The sequence below is a fragment of the Chelonia mydas genome, chromosome 6, assembly GCF_015237465.2.
Source record: "Chelonia mydas isolate rCheMyd1 chromosome 6, rCheMyd1.pri.v2, whole genome shotgun sequence".
Classification (NCBI taxonomy): domain Eukaryota; kingdom Metazoa; phylum Chordata; order Testudines; family Cheloniidae; genus Chelonia; species Chelonia mydas.
Genome location: NC_051246.2, coordinates 27172127 through 27188378, shown reverse-complemented (window position 1 = coordinate 27188378; position 16252 = coordinate 27172127). Strand labels below are relative to the sequence as shown.

The 16252-nt window shown below is 43.7% G+C and overlaps 1 protein-coding gene across 19 annotated transcripts in view; it reads right to left on the bottom strand.

Annotated features, from left to right (window-relative positions):
- Nucleotides 1–16252, bottom strand: part of BRSK2 (BR serine/threonine kinase 2) — a 427587-nt gene that overhangs the window by 67505 nt on the left and 343830 nt on the right. For all 19 annotated transcript variants that reach the window (XM_043548957.1, XM_043548952.1, XM_043548954.1 and 16 more), the window contains exons 6-9: nucleotides 12712–12745; nucleotides 11725–11793; nucleotides 9047–9193; nucleotides 689–720 (exon numbers count right to left, since the gene is read on the bottom strand). In XM_043548957.1, the coding sequence (XP_043404892.1) occupies nucleotides 689–720; nucleotides 9047–9193; nucleotides 11725–11793; nucleotides 12712–12745 (282 nt within the window). The remainder of the gene's footprint in view (nucleotides 1–688; nucleotides 721–9046; nucleotides 9194–11724; nucleotides 11794–12711; nucleotides 12746–16252) is intronic.

The window sequence follows — 16252 nt, the reverse complement described above, 5'->3', positions numbered from 1 at the left end:
TTTCTTATAGACTTCTTTTTCCATGGCGTGAGACTGCTGCTGTCAGTCAAGCCATGGAACTATCGCTCATCAGCAGGTTATGAGGTCATAAGCCAGCCTCTTAATTCAGTGTAAAGAAGGGGGAAGAAGGCCTATGAAGTAGAAGGTGATTGTTTACAAAAGCTTATTTTCTAATAATGTCTCTTATTATTCCCCCTATTTGGAGAAAAGCCACAAATGCCAGAGAGGAACCCATGAAAGTCTGCCTGTCAAGAGGGTTTTACTAAGATTTTGCTAGGGATTCCCTGCAGTTACTTGGGTATCCAGGTAAGTGTGTCTACTAATCGCTCGCTGTTCACCCAGGAATTACCCTCTCAGACACAGTGCATTCAGAAAAAAACCAGCAATTTGTTGGTATGGAAAGTGGCAGACAGTTAAACAGGGCCTATTTCAAACTATTGTCACACAGGTTTTTCCTGTATATGAGAGTCCCTAGCCTGAATCTACATACAGGAGACTGTATTCACTGCATAGGCTAAAACTTCATCTTCACTGGATGTTCCCTCATTCACCTCCTGGCCTATGCCTGTATGGAAGCTGTTTTCATGTCATCCAAGTCAATCCATTTCACAGATTTCTAAATTACCAGCTCCCTGTAACAGCACTAATATTGAAGACAGTAAATAAGATTTTTAAAAATGTTACTTACATATACCATATGTGTTTCTGAATGTGTTCTAGCTACAAAGAAAGAGAAAACAAGGAGTTAGTACAGCAAAAAAACAAAAAGCAAAAACAGGAAAACTGCATAAAGCAACCAAATATGCGGGTTGCCTGTAGCTGGGCTTAGGTTACCCTCCTCAGAGTCCAGAAGTATGAATCTCAGCTGTGACGCCCTGGTGCAATTATCTTACTGCACCCAAATGATGGGAGTTTTACACTGCATACAAAGCATCTGCTGGCTCACCTGCCCAATTCCAAACGGGCCTGTCGCTTGGGGCACCAAGAACAAAGGAGCAGGAATCACCAGGCACTGGTATAAAGTTTATTTTTTTAAATAGATATAGACACAGTCACAGGGAGGCCATAATGTATCTCCTGAAATGTAGGGAGGCACACAGGCCATAATGACTGATCCACAGGGTGGGTGTAGAACCCAGCTTCCACTAGGGTTTACAGGCAAGTGCTCTGAAAAATAAGCTAAGAGGTGCATAATCCAATTGAAGTCAGCCAAAACCTGCTATCGACATATACCTGCCTACAGGATGGTGCTGACACTCCAAACCCCAGCCTCTTTTCTTCTAGGATTTGTTTTTTCTTTGAGACAAGAGATATGTTCACAAAGGTAAGTAAAGTGAAGGCAACGTGATATTTGTGCAGCTTGATTTCCACCAAGGCCCACTCCAGGTGGGCCACATTTGTTCATTATAACAGCTTCATCAAGGCAAAGTGGAGTGAGTTTATGGTAATATAATTTAGTGCCCCTGCACAAGTCTTCCAGACTCCAATCTCCTCTGCTGGACTTGGGTCCTGCAACACCATTTCCACTGCAGTCAGGGACCCTTCACTACATGCTACATCCAGGGGAATGGTGAGACAGTGGTTGCTATGACTGTGGTGCTGGACAGACAATGATAAATACAGTGGAGGACTGGCCAGTTACCAAAGTTTGAGAGTAGGGATGTCTGCCTACAGAAGACAGCCCCAGGGGCTGTTTTGTGGTGGCTACATTTTTTCCGAGCACAGGAAAAAGTCACTCTTCCAAAAGTGAAGTGTTGAACCCTTCTCCCTAATCAACAGAGAGAACAAGCCCTGCTCAGATATACCCCTACAGCAAATCTAAGCTTGTGTGTCTGCAGCAGCATCCTAGCAGGAAAAGACCATTTGCAGATGCCAAAAGACTGTACCACATGAGGAACCTTTCTGTGTGTGTGTGTGTCTGTGTGTGCGCATATGTGTGCCCTGTATACTCATGGGCTCCAGCAGTGTACCAGTGAGAGGCAGGGGAGAGCTGGAAGGAAGCTCATGTAATGTCTGTAAGATGAAATCAGAGGCCCATTAAACCGGTCAGCAAGAACGGAGACAGCTGTCCTGCCCTTATTACTTTCCACTTCATTTCCAGGCTAATGAGAACTGGCAAGCCAAAGAGAGAGAGGGACAGACAGACAGATGCTTGGAGACAGAGAGAAGGAGACTGATAGAGAGAAAGAGGAAACCGAGGTTTTGTATGTTATATAACAATGGCTCCTCGCCCTCGAAAGCCCAGCAGAGCACAGGCTGACTGTGTACGAGAGGGTTTGTTAAGTGTGACAGGGGTTTTCCTAGAATCTGAGGACAAGAAAGAAACGCAGTTGACAGGAGGGTGGAAGAGTAGCTAAGAGAGATGAATGACCTTCTTTAGAATTGAGAAAGGAAGGGTTAAGCCTGCTGCTTCTAACCAGCGAATACCACCTTCACACAAAAGGTTCCAACTGGATTCCCCATCCTCCCTTTCACCACCACAGAGCAGAAGCAGCACCCATGCTGGTGTGACAGCGAGAAGAGTAGGTGAGTCTGCCTCCACTTATCACCTGGAGTTTTTCAATCACTGGAGCTCAGGTGTTTGGGCTCAAAAAGGAGGAGAGTCATGTTTGTTCCTCCTGTTATGTTGGAGTAGGTGATGTGGACTTAACGTAGTGGCTTTCAACCTTTTCCATACTATGTCCCCTTCACCAAAAATCCTCTCCCATTTAGCCTTTGGTAAGGGCAGGGTCATGACATCCTGATACCTATTTGGGAGCTGCCCCCCTGAATTAATTAATTCATACACACCACCATGTTCTAGACCATGGGTTCTTAACCAGGGGAGATAGAAGATAGAAGATATCTAGAAGATAGCCGTATGTATTAATTAATGTTTACTGTTAGTATTACAGCAGTGCCTAGAAGCTCCAGAACTGATCCAGGACCCCTCTGTTCTGTACAAACACAGACTAAAAAGACAGTTCAGTTTGTACACCTTCCCTGTTTCCTATTTCCCTCCCAGAGCTCCACAGCAAGGATTTAACATGGCCAATCACCATGTATACTTATAGAAGGCCCTGTTGTACAGGTCCCCTTTACGTTGTTGCAACAGCTGCCATCTCACATGGATGACTTCCACAGGATGCATATACTCCACCAGTACATAATATACACCCTGGGGAATGGGTAGCTATTAATAATTTCAGACGGAAGGCAGATGATGTGGCTAAGATATGTTCAAGTCTCTTTCATGCCTGTTTCTTTTACAGGCCTTTCTGTCTCTGTTGTCCTCGGGTGGCTGTGCTAAGCAGACATGTCAGTATGGCTCCAGCAACATCACTTCAGTTTCCCAGTCAGAGGGAGTCACAAATTCATGTCCCAGTAAGAGGACCTTCAGATGAGACATTAAACACAGGTCTGCTCTGCTGGCCATTCCAATTTAAGGTAAAGATCCCACAGCACTTTGCATTTGCCATAAAAACAGATCCAAAACTGTGTGAGAGCTCTCACTGAGCGCACAATGGCCGCTGTTTGTCCACACAACTGCAGCGCTGCCCATATTGAAATAATTATTGTAAAGCACTTTGGGATACCCCAAGTACGAAAGGTTTCAGAGTAGCAGCCGTGTTAGTCTGTATTTGCAAAAAGAAGAGGAGTACTTGTGGCACCTACCTAGTCGCTAAGGTGCCACAAGTACTCCTCTTCTTTTTTCCAAGTGTGAAAGGTGCTTTACAAAAACAATCACTATTCTGATTTGCATTGAATTGTTATTATGATACCATACAAGTGTGCTTGCTGATGCCAACATCTTCACTGCCTTTTTTTTTTTTAAGGTAATTAATTAATGCTTTGTTGCTTTTCATCTGCATTAAAGTGACAGGAGGGGTTATGGGAGGGCGATTGGTTTTGACAAGGAGAAGACTGCAGGCTTTTTAGGATGCAGTGTAGGGGAGGATGAACCACAGTGGGAGTTAATCTCACTCCTTCTGCCATCATTTAAACACAATGTTTAAATGCATTTAAGTGACAAAAGCATTTAATAGCTCTTCCCACAGGGATCTTCTCACTGTTCTCACAGGGGTTTCCCCGAATGTAATGCCATTATACGAAGGCTGTAAAAATGCTCTGTCCCCATATCTCCTCTCCACTGCAGGCACTTGCCGCAAGAAACCAACTCTAAAACAACAAAAACAACCTCTACATTCACAGAGCTAGTGGAGGCTTCCTCATGCTTGAATGGTGGCCCTGGGAAGGGGGTGGGATTTCCCAATACCAAAGCTTTACAGAAAAATGCACCCTCATAATTAATTATTCTGATTATTTGTACTGCAGTAGCACCTAGAAGCCCTAGTCAAGGTCCTCCCCAAGAGCTTACAATCTAGGTACAAGACAAGAGACAACAGCTGGATACAGACAGAAGGAACCAATGAGACAATATTGGCAGCGTGAGAGGCAGCGGCTCAGCACATCAACTGCCTTAGTGTCAGTGACAGGCCAGAGCTGCAAAATTCTCATCCAAATCTGAACTCCCAAAAGTTTGTGGATCTTGGGGTGTGGGCTGCTGGTTTGGCCCATCTCTAATTTGCGCTAGTGCAAGAGTTCCCAATCTGACTCAGCCACAAAGGAGGCAAAGTTTCAAACCTTGATGTGCCGTAAACTGACCCTTTTAATAGGCCAACTCATTTACTAAGTCCCTTCTGTATTCAAAAATAGTTTTATGTGCCAAGCGTTACTCTGTTGTATCACGTTAAAATATGGGTTTTCGTGGACAAACAGAACTCAAACTGTGGGCAGAGGGAAGCCCTAGATATTCTGACCAAGGTCTGGACCCTCCTGTGCCAGGTGCTGTATATACACACACAGTCAGTCCCTGCCCTGAAAAACTTGCAGTCTAAATAAACAAGACGGACAAAGGGAATATCATTATTCCCCCACTTTACAGATGGGGACCTGAGGCAGAGAGAAATTAAAGTGACTTTCCCGGTGACTTAACTACGAGATCTTCTATAACAGTGGTCACCAACCCATTGATCGCGATCAACTTGTTGATCCTGGAGCTTCGGCCAGTCGATCGCAATCTCCAGGCCGCTAAAAGTCCAGCGACGCAGTGGACTCAGGCAGGCTGCCTGCCTGCCGTTGCCACACGCCGCTCCCAGAAGTGGCTGGCTGCTGGCATGTCTCTGCGTGCAGACCCTGGGGGAAGGGAGGGAGCGGTGAAGCGGTTCCGCGTGCTGCCGCCATCCCCAGCACCGTCCCTGCAGCTCCCATTGGCAGGGAACCAGCCAATGGGAGCTGTGGGGGCATTGCTTGCAGGCGCGGGCAGCACACGGAGACCCGCTGCCCCCTCCCCCCCCAGGGGCTGCACGCAGAGACGTGCCAGCAGCCAGCTGCTTCCGGGAGCAGCGTGGGGCCACGGCAGGCAGGCAGCCTGCTTGAGCCCCACTGCACTGCCAATCGGGAGCGGCCTGTGGTAAGCACCTCCCGGCTGGAACCTGCACCTTGCTCCCGCTCCTGCAGCCCAATCCCCAGCCCAGAGCTCCGCTCAAGGGTGTGTAAACAGGCAGTGATATCTTCCTAAATCTCAGAGATGTGAACTGCCCCACCTTCCATTCATCCTAATGGGGACTTGGCGCTACAGCCCAATGATGGCAGTTTAAATGTCAACATTAACTCTTTTGTTGTTAGAAGAGGAGTCTCTAAGGTGCCACAAGTCCTCCTTTTCTTTTTGCGAATACAGACTAACACGGCTGCTACTCTGAAACCTGTCTTTTGTTGTTGATCATTTTAGCAGATGGAATGGGGAAGGGAGTGAGTGTGAAGCCCTGTGCGAAGTGGGAATTACTGTACAGAAGGAAACTGCATTGGGAAGAAAAGAAGTGAGACAGAAGATAAGGGAGAAGGTGCAAAACAGAGAGAGAAGAGGTAAAAAGGGCAAAAATAGTTGTGCTCCTGTGGGTGACCATATTTTCCCACTGAGCAACGGTGAATATGACATTAAGGTACTGAACAAATTATAAATAATAGTAATAGCTTCAAAATTTGTTACTACATATCAGCCATATTCTTGGCTGATATGGCATGGCATGAGTGGGAGATCTGCTGTGAATTGGGGGTAGCATGTAGTCCTACATTTCTACGTTGCTCCATGGACCACAACTAACATGGAATCCAGCTCTCTCCTTAGAATGAAATTGACATCCTAGCCCTAGTGCAATAAACAGACAGATCCCTTTTATATGGCTGTCTAAGTGATGAAGATGCTAACACAATGGAAAGACAAGTGTGCCATCAGTAGACAGTGGGGACAGCAAATTGAGAGCCCCCAAAATAATGAAAATACAGATTGTGTCCCATAAAGAAGAGCTCTGTGGTGTCCCCCACCCCCGGCAGCTTTTATCTCTTGAATAAATTCATTTCATATTCTTATTCCCTGTCCTCAAGATACCGTCTATCAATGTACATCAGACCTGTTTGCTCTTTCCTATGGAAAAATGAAAATAGCAGCTTTGCTTTTTGATCAGGATGAGGAGTGAGTCACTCCAGAATGACTTTAACCATTTTTTCTCCTTTATCGCATATGCTTTGCTGCATTAAATAATGCCGAAAATTCAGAGACAGCCCTATAAAATGAGCTTGGTTCAAAGGTGAACCTAAAGCCCTGACACACTGAAGAGGGTCTAGTGTCAGATACCTGGTTCATCACCCTCAGTTCACTGGAACCAGGACCTTTTCATAGATTCCAAGCCCAGAAGGGAACTTTGTGACCCTCTAGCCTGACCTGTATAACTCAGAACAGAGAACTTCCCCCAAACAATTCCTAGACCATCACTTTCAGAAAAACATCCAATACGGATTTTAAAATTGTTAATGATGGAGAATCCACCATGACCTTTGGTAAGGTGTTCCAATGGTTAATTACCCACATTGGTGAAAATTTACACCTTATTTCCAGTCTGAGTTTGTCTAACTTCAACTTGCAGCCATTGGATTGTGTTATATTGTGTTATAGCTTTCTCTGCTAGATTGAAGAGTCCATTATTGAATATTTCCTTTATAAGGAAAGTATGAACATTTTAACTGTTCAGCTTTGTGGTGGACTCCTAAACAAGCTAGTAATCTTTGTATGCAAAAGACACACTAGATAGATCAATCTAGATAGATCAATCAATCAATCCCTAAATGAATAGCATGCCATCTATCTCAGGTATTTACATTACCTTAGTAAAAAGATACCTTATCTTTAATGCATTTATCCTCACAACACCCTTGTGAAGTAAGGAAGTATTGTTATCCTCATTTTACAGATAGAAAACTGAAGCACAGAGAGACTAAGAAACATGCCCAAGGCAATACAGGAAGTCTCTGGAAGAGCGGGGAATTGAAGCTGTGTTTTCCAAGTCTCAGGCTAGCATTGTAACCACTGAGCCATCCTTCCTCTCTACGCCAAAGCTCCCACTGCCTGTAGTGGTGCAGGATCAGGGCCTTATGCAGCTGAAAAATGCCTATTTTTGTCAAAAAATTCTCTCTTTCCAAATTCCTTTTGTTTGAATGTGTTAACCAAGTCATTTTTCTGTTAAAAACCTCCAATTTCCCCTCCCCCCCGTTTCCCCCCCGATTTTTATTGAAAACAAAATTTTCAGTAAATGGATAGGTTTGATTACCATTTTGATGTTTTCAATTAAATTATAGAAAAAAGGCATGAAATTCACACACAAAATGAAAAATGTTGACAATTTGTTAGACTTTTTTTTTTTTTTTTTTTTAGAAAAATGGCCTGTTTTCAATAAACGAACATTTTTGTTTGAAAATTTTTTGGCCTGCTTTACTCATTTGTAGGGGAAGGATGGCTCAGGAAGGATATGAGTAAGAATATACAAAGCTTTTCACCTCTGGCTCACCGAATGGAACATGACCTCGTTTGGTAAGGAATTTGGAGGTAGGAGGAGTTCTTTTACTTCCTAGCAGACAGGTGTCTACTTCCCAAAGCCATCATCACAGCCAGTGCAGACTGATTCTGCTGTTAGCAGTCTCTGCAGAGGCGCCAAGCACTGATCGGAGGAGAGTTTATTTATAAATATTTTAGCAGAATGAAGAACAAGGAGGAGTTTTAAATTTGCATTTCTTTATACATACTCCCACTCAGAATCTGCGAGCTTAGTAAATCTGTATAAAATCATCACCGGGGACTGACAATGTGATTTATAAAGGCCAGAATACCCATAGAGCCAGAAACCTCTACTGAATAGCAAGCAATCTTGCTCTTCAAAATTATTGTTATTGCTAAATTTTCAAAATACCCCAAAACATTAACATGGTATCAGTGACGGACATGATCATTCCAATGCATTCAGGGGGCAAGGTCTCTGAGGGAGTGAGGGAACTCAGCTTGGGTGCAGAATCCCAGGTGGCTCAACATGATGTGTCCAGGGCACAGGGTACCACAGCCTACCACACAAAGCATAAGGACTCTAGAAGATATGGTTCCAAGAACCTGGTATCCAGGCTGCCAGAGGACACTATAATGCACCCAGGATACAATGCAGTGCACCATGAGATTCATGAGTCTACAATGCATGAACCATTGCTTCACCCAGAAGTGCAAGAGATGATGACCTTACACCAGGAAGGGGTGAAAGGGCAGTCCTGGCCCTCTAATAGTACATCACTTCTATGACAAACCCAACCTGCTAAGCTGAGGAGCCAGAGTTCCAAGGCTGACTCCAAAATACACCAACCACTTGGCAGTGCCATCAGCAGGGGAGTTTATTGTAAATACGTACACATTTCAATACAAAGGAAAATCAAAGCAGAGTAACAATTCAAAACTAAAATGCCCTCATCATTTGCAAGAGAAGGAAGTCTGCTTCTTCCCCAAACCTGTATCCACTCCCTTCATCCATGGTTCAGGGAGAGGAGCCTTTGGACAGTTGCAATGTGGAGAGTTACTTTAATTGTGCAACAATACATATAGGGAGAGAGGATGGGGGGATCCCACACACAGAAACATAGATAGAAAGTCCTGAAAACATACCGATCACATGATTTGCAGTGAATACTCTCTTACCGTGAGACGTTTCGAGGCGTCCACTTCAATCATCCCCCGCAAGAGGTTCTGACAGTCCGGAGGGATGAAATGTGGCATGTGGAACACACCCCGCTTCACCTTCTCCAACAACTGCCGCAAGTTGTCGTCATCAAATGGCAGGGCACCCTGCAGGGACATGATGGAGGAATTGTGGGTGGGAGAGAGGAGAAAAGAGGAATGGGAGAGGGTAAAAGGTGGAAAGTTGAGCAATTTGATGAAAAGAAAAGAAAAGAAAAACATTAAGAAAGTCACTGTACCATAATAAGAAGTAAAGCACACCTTCTTCACCTGTTGATAATTGCTTAGCATTGCTTTACTTTTTCCAACACAGAAATAGAATCTTGGATGTAGCTTTTTATATTAAAATTGAAAAATGAACAAGAGAATAAAATAGAACGCAAAATATGATGTTGCCTTCTCAGGCAAATTCTTAAAAGACTCAGGGATCCACTTAAATTCAACTCAACATTTAGTAGCAGAGAGGTGATCAGCAATGTTCAAGTAACCAAGTTCAGAATAGGGAGCCAATGTGTGGCTTCGGAAGGGGCTTGGCACAAGTCCAAAATGCCACCAGCAAACAGCTGAAGTGTGCACTGATTACAATGTGGTCCACAGATTGCAACTGGTGACCACAGTCACATTGTTCATTATCTCTCATCTTCCAGAGATGTAAGAGAGGATAACATCGGCCATGTGATGTTCTGAAATGATTCAATGCAGACTACTGTTTCCAGGGTAGGTTAAAAGCTGTAAATTATTTTCTGGGGTCATCAACCAGGAGTTTGTTTGGGACATCGGCATTATTCCAGGATTCTTTCCCGTGTGCCCCAGGATTGAATTAGGATGCTTTAAGAGCTTGAGGGTTCTGGAGGTCCACTGGATGAAACTATGATATGGTTTTATCACAAGCCCATGTCTCACCAGAGAATCTCTCTCCCCACAAGTTACTGACATGATCCTGGTAGATGCGCTGTGTCCTCAATTCCCATCAAATCCATGCAAGTTGCCGGTTCTCAGCAACTCTTTCAGTCAGGCTCTAAATTTCAGTGTTTACACTGTATTTACTTCAGTGCATGTAATGCTTGTGTAGGGTAATCCGGTGTATATAACAGACTGAGGCCAACAAATCTCTTTACAGAAGCCACCAAAAGCCCATTTGATGCTGACAATCATCAGTCATTACCAACCTGTGTTTGTTCAAACTAGTGGCCTAGAAGCAAAAGGCCTCATATTCATTACCAATCCCTCCAGTTACCTAGTTCCTCATAACTATTCAGGACTGAAAGCAAAATCAATATTGAGAGTTAGGTACTTTGGCTAATGTAATATAATTCATGATAAAATGCAGCATTTCCTGGACATAGCAACTAAAGGCCGCTAATTACTAGCAATTTCTATTATGGCCTAAGACTTTTAGTGGGTGTTTATCTTGATGTAATTAACCTGATGCTTGGCACTGAGCATCAGTGATGGGCTTGTTTCAACTGCTTTAAAGGCTCAGGTGTATACCTAGAAACAACCCAAAACATTTTCCTGAGACAGTGGGGTCCAAAATCTCGAAGGGCATCCTCTTGAGAATGGAGTACTCACTCTGATAACTCCCAGGCAGCTTTTCTGGGTCTCTTTTTCCTGTTGTTTCAAAAGGTCAAATCACATTCTTCACTCAGGCAAACTCCCACTGGATTTCAATAGAAGTTTGCCTGAGAGGGAACCGGATAATAACTGTGCAAGGACAACAGAATATGGCTCAAGGAGTTTTGCTGTTTGTAACTGTAGATGATCATTTGACATATTACAAACAAGACAAATAACTTCAGACACATTAAGTCTATCCTACTTTTCACTTATGGCAACCTACTTCTTCCTTATGGGAGTACAAACCAGATTTCCTTTATAAAGCTGAACAGAGGCAAAACTCACTTGATTTCAGGTTTTGTTACAATTTTTGTCTGGTTTTGAGGTTTCAGACCATCTGTGTAACTCAGAACAAGTTCTGTGCAGCTCATGAACCTTTCACTGAGCCAGGGACAAATTCTGAAACAGCATATTTTGGGTGCCAGGAAAGGAATTATTATCTGTGTTGAAACATGGTACTTTTGGCTCAATTCTACATTCTCAACTGCACTAAATGCAAGTTTACAGAGGCTCAAAATTGGCATGAACCACAGCTGTTACATTTCACTCAGATCTTGACAAAACCATTTGAATCAAGATGCAGATACATGTAATTAAAAAAATACACTAAACCAAACCACTTTCCTGATCCTGTGAAGGGCAGTCTAGGCTCCTCCCGGTCCTGAAGTTGCAACCCTGACCATCCTATCCCTCTGGGGCCATTTGACTTCAGTGAGTTTTGAATCAGGTTCTTAAAGTGCTGCCCCACAATAACAGAGCAAAGAGCATATAGGAAAGCAGCTTTCCCACAATCCCCTCTGCTCTGCTGTACAGGGTGGCAGCCCTTCACAGGCGAAGTAAAATATTTGTCATGCATTCCCTTTTGGGACGGATGCTGACAGATAGAAGATGTAGCTGAGAGATACAGAAAGAGAGAAGGAACCCAGGAGAGACTTACATGATGTCAGTAGATTTAACATGAAATACATCAGCATTGTGGGGTTTTTTTCTGTTTAAAGGCGGTAGCAAGGATGATGACTCACCACTAACAATGCAAATAAAATGACTCCACAGCTCCAGACATCCGCTTTCCTCCCATCATATTTTTCTCCCTGTGAAACAGAGATAGGAGTTTAAATGAATGCTTGTTAGTAAGAGAATTAGCCAGCCTTGAATAATGAGGAAGGGGAGAGTGGGAGTTTTGATCCAAGAAGCTGCTTTCTTGAGAGCTACCTAAGTAGCAGGCCAGAGCGGCTCATGGGTTCTTGTGAAAGTCAGTGTTATGTCCTTGTCTGAGGGATGTAAGCCTGCAATATGGGGAAGGGAGCGAATGGCCACAGAGCAGTAAAAGAACTAAGGAGTCAGCACTTAATCAAATGTCAGAGATGCCTTCAGGATATCAAGAAGCTGCTTCTCTCCTGGTTAGCTCTTTATGGAGCTCGGAATGGGTCATATTATTTGCTAACTTGTAATGTTTTCTGGCAATTCTCTTCTATTGATTTTCTGAACCACTTGGCTTCATATTACTGCTGTGCATCAACAGGTGGGAAGCCTGGCCTTTGGAGCCGTAGGCCACCAGAGCCTACAGCAGCCAGCCTTGGGGGAAGAAGAAAGAGCAGGAGAAGGGAGTACCTCCTATTGCTCAGTAGCAAACTAGTAACAGTGCTGACAGTCCAATCCGGTTTTCTTCGTCTTGAGGGGATATTTAGGGACTCCATAGGGGACATGGAGGCCCACTGGATGGAAGTAACATGGAAAACAAAACCATTGTATTTCTGGCTGGTCAAGCGACTGAAGTAGCTGTGCCACCATGAGTGACCTCTGCCCTCTGAGAATGACATATGTTCATGACCTTTACACTAGTGGTGGAACTCGCTTTTGGGCCTTGTCACATAAAGGAAAATGACAGTCATATTAAGCATTTGCAATGCTGACTGCCTTGGGATCACTTCCTATAGTGGGTACCTGCCTGCATCCATGTAACGAGTGACATGCTTTTATACAAATGCTGAGAGTACAAGCTAACTTACCCTGATCACTTCAGGGCAGGCATAATGTGGCGACCTGTAAAGCAAAACACAATCAAATGAGCATCTAAACCTATACTTATTAGATGTATTTGTAATCTGCCCACCACAGTGGTATCTGGGAGCCTTCTACATAATTTAGGAGAGACAGAACAATACTCCCCTCCCTGACCTCAGCTGAAACCCGTTTGTGAGACAGAATCGTACCCAGGAAGTGGCTACCCGGAAGAATAATCCTAACACATAATTGTGAGAAAACCTTCAGAAACAGAGGCAACTTTAAATCAGGCTCTGATGCATCTCTTTCAGGAACAGATTTCTGAGTTCTGATCCCACTTCAGCAAAGCCCACGAAGGCCAATGAAAAGACCAGGGTCTTGCGTTGAAGAAGCTCATGTTCTTGGGGTCCCATTTGGAACCTAGAGGGTCTAGCTCATATTGATGGAGGCATAGTTGTATGTATTGTCAGTGCTTAGGGGAAGCCCAGCTTTCCACCCAACTCCTACATAGCAATACACCCCTAAAAATGCATGAGTCTCTATTAGCCCCCCCAAAACCAGTATGGTAATTTACCCATCAGCACAGTGCTTTTCTGCAGTGAAGATGCAGCCACCAAAGACCACATATTCCCCTGCACCACCTAGATTAGGATAGAGGCTCCTGGGATGGACACTACAGGATTCGAAAAGAACTCTACCCATTGTGCTCCATTCAAATTGTATTATAACATGCCAGGGAGAAGAGGAATGGAGAGCAATACACTGATCCTGCAGAACTGCAGCCCAGTTGCCTCTCATCAGATATTTTTACCTGGTCCTGTGTATAAAATTAAAGGTAGTCATGGCATATGCTACCTTAGTTTTTAAAAAAACACTTTCACGCCAGTCAGATACATGCACCTGAATCATCCCCCTGCACTTTTGCAATTATCAAGGGTAATGTCATCTTTCACTTGCTCTCGGCTTCTCCAGTGGGCATAACTACAGCTAATCCATGATTTTAACATGCAACTTCGTTTTAAAAAAACAGGAAAGGATGGACTTCCTAAAGATTACAGCAATGACTATTTACTTTATAGTATCCACTTAAGGCAGCCTGACAAAGCAGGAGGGACCCAAGTTGGCCTAAGCACTTCCCCAAGACTCAGTAACACTCCTACTGACACCTCCTGGTAATTATAAGGCTGCCCCAGTTGTGTATTTGCCCTTTGAGCCAAAATAATCATGTGGTTGGTGATGCCTGTTTTATGTCACAATGTTTGTAGCTCAGCACTGATGCACAATGATTCATAGATAGATATTAAGATCAGAAGGGACCATTATGATCATCTAGTCCGACCTCCTGCACAATGCAGGCCACAGAATCTCACCCACCCACTCCTGCGAAAAACCTCTCACCTATGTCTGAGCTATTGAAGTCCTCAAATCGTGGTTTAAAGACTTCAAGAAGCAGAGAATCCTCCAGTAAGTGACCCGTGTCCCATGCTACAGAGGAAGGCGAAAAACCTCCAGGGCCTCTTCCAGTCTGCCCTGGAGGAAAATTCCTTCCCGACCCCAAATATGGCGATCAGCTAAACCCTGAGCATATGGGCAAGATTCACCAGTCAGATACTACAGAAAAGAATTTTCTATAGTAACTCAGATCCCACCCCATCTAACATCCCATCAAAGGCCATTGGGCCTATTTACCATGAATATTTAAAGATCAATTAATTACCAAAATCATGTTATCCCATCATACCATCTCCTCCATAAACTTATCGAGTTTAATCTTAAAGCCTGATATTACTGCATGAACTGTACTTCCACCCTGACACAAAATACAGATGCAATGTCCCGATGTGAGGATTCCATACCATGGCACTGGGAAGATGAATCTTGATAAACCCAAGGTATATTGAGGACTCTGAGAGTACGTCTACACTGGAATAAAAGATCTGTGACACAGCCGTAGCTGGCCTGGGTCAGCTGACTTGGGCTCGTGCGGCTTGGGCTGTATAGATGTTTGGGCTTGGGCTGTCTACACAGCAATTTTACAGCCCCGCAGCCTAAGCCCTGCAAGCCCAAGTCAGGTGGCCCAGGCCAGCTGCAGATGTTTGATTTCTGTGGAGACATATCATATTGCAAGCTAAGCTTAAGCAATGTGATATAGACCTGTGAAGTAAGGCTCAGCAAAGTTTGGGTCTGTTGGAAACTGTCCACAGAAGGTAGCTTTTACAAATACAAGGGACATTCTAACCAGGGCTATCAGATCCGTAGTCCTCAGGTGGTCTTCATTTAGGAGGGAGCTTGCAAATTTAGATTATTAAGTCAAAACAGACTATGGTTCAATTCTAATTTAATAAAAATCGGGCTCTGTCTTCACTTCGTTGGGTGGATTTGGTACTGGCATGTAACTGCCTATTTGGGAGGGAAAAGATGGTCATGTGGCTAAAGCATAGAAGTTGGAGTGAAGATACTGGGGCTCTGTTGCCAGCTCTTATGTCCTGCATATTCTTTGGTGAGTTACTTAGTCCAAAATTTTGTGAAGTGGCCACTGATTTTGAGTTCCTCAGTTTTGTGACACCTAAAATTAACGGCCACTTTTGAAAAAATTTGGCCTTAATTTCTCTGTGCCTCAGTTTTATCACCTGTAAAATAGAAGTAATAATAATATTAGTTCTCTACTTCACAAAGGTGTTGTGTGGTTTAATTCATCTGTGTTTGCAAAATTCTTTGAGATTCTTGGACAGAAACGGCTATAGAAATGCAACATATTATGATAACAATCATCATACTCAAGGCACATCCCAAAGGAGCGTATCAATCTCTAGGTAGGTCCATACGACAATCTGGCTGGATATTCAGTTTCTGTCCATCACTGGCAATCTTATTGCAGAACCAAAGCTACTGCAGACCACTTTTCATCTCCATTCCTTGGCAAATATGCTTTGAAATTCATGTCTTCCATCCTAATAATATGTCCAAACCAAGAAAGCCACCAAAATTGAACCAGTGCCGATGCTGGCGGTTGCTATGAATATCTTCATTACTGATCTTGTCCTCCCACTTAATATGAAGCAACTGATGAAAATGGCGAGAATCAAAAACATCAGTCCACCTGTCTTCAGCCATTCCTCGGTCCTCACATTTCACTGCTGTACAACAGCGCTGGTATAACTGTAGTTTTATAGATCTGCAGTTTCATGGCAAAATAGAGGTCCCGATATTTCCACAGAGGCTGCTTAAGGGCCCAGAACATGGCAGTGTTGGCTGCTGCTATATAAACATCCTCATCTTTCAAACATCACAATCCCATGTATGATAGTGATAAAATAACAATATTCTTGGCCCTTGGCCAAGCTCCCATTAATTTCAGGACTTTGCAGTGGGTCATTTACCCTTGTCAGAAAGAAATTGATGTCAACGTAAGGTGCAGAGTAGTTTGTGTAAGTGCATGTTTTTATCCATGCTAGGTACATTAGTCCAGTTACTCTTAAACAAAGATATGCCCAGCCACACACATGTAACTCCAGAAGATACAGCTCAGCTATTCTGAGCCACCGC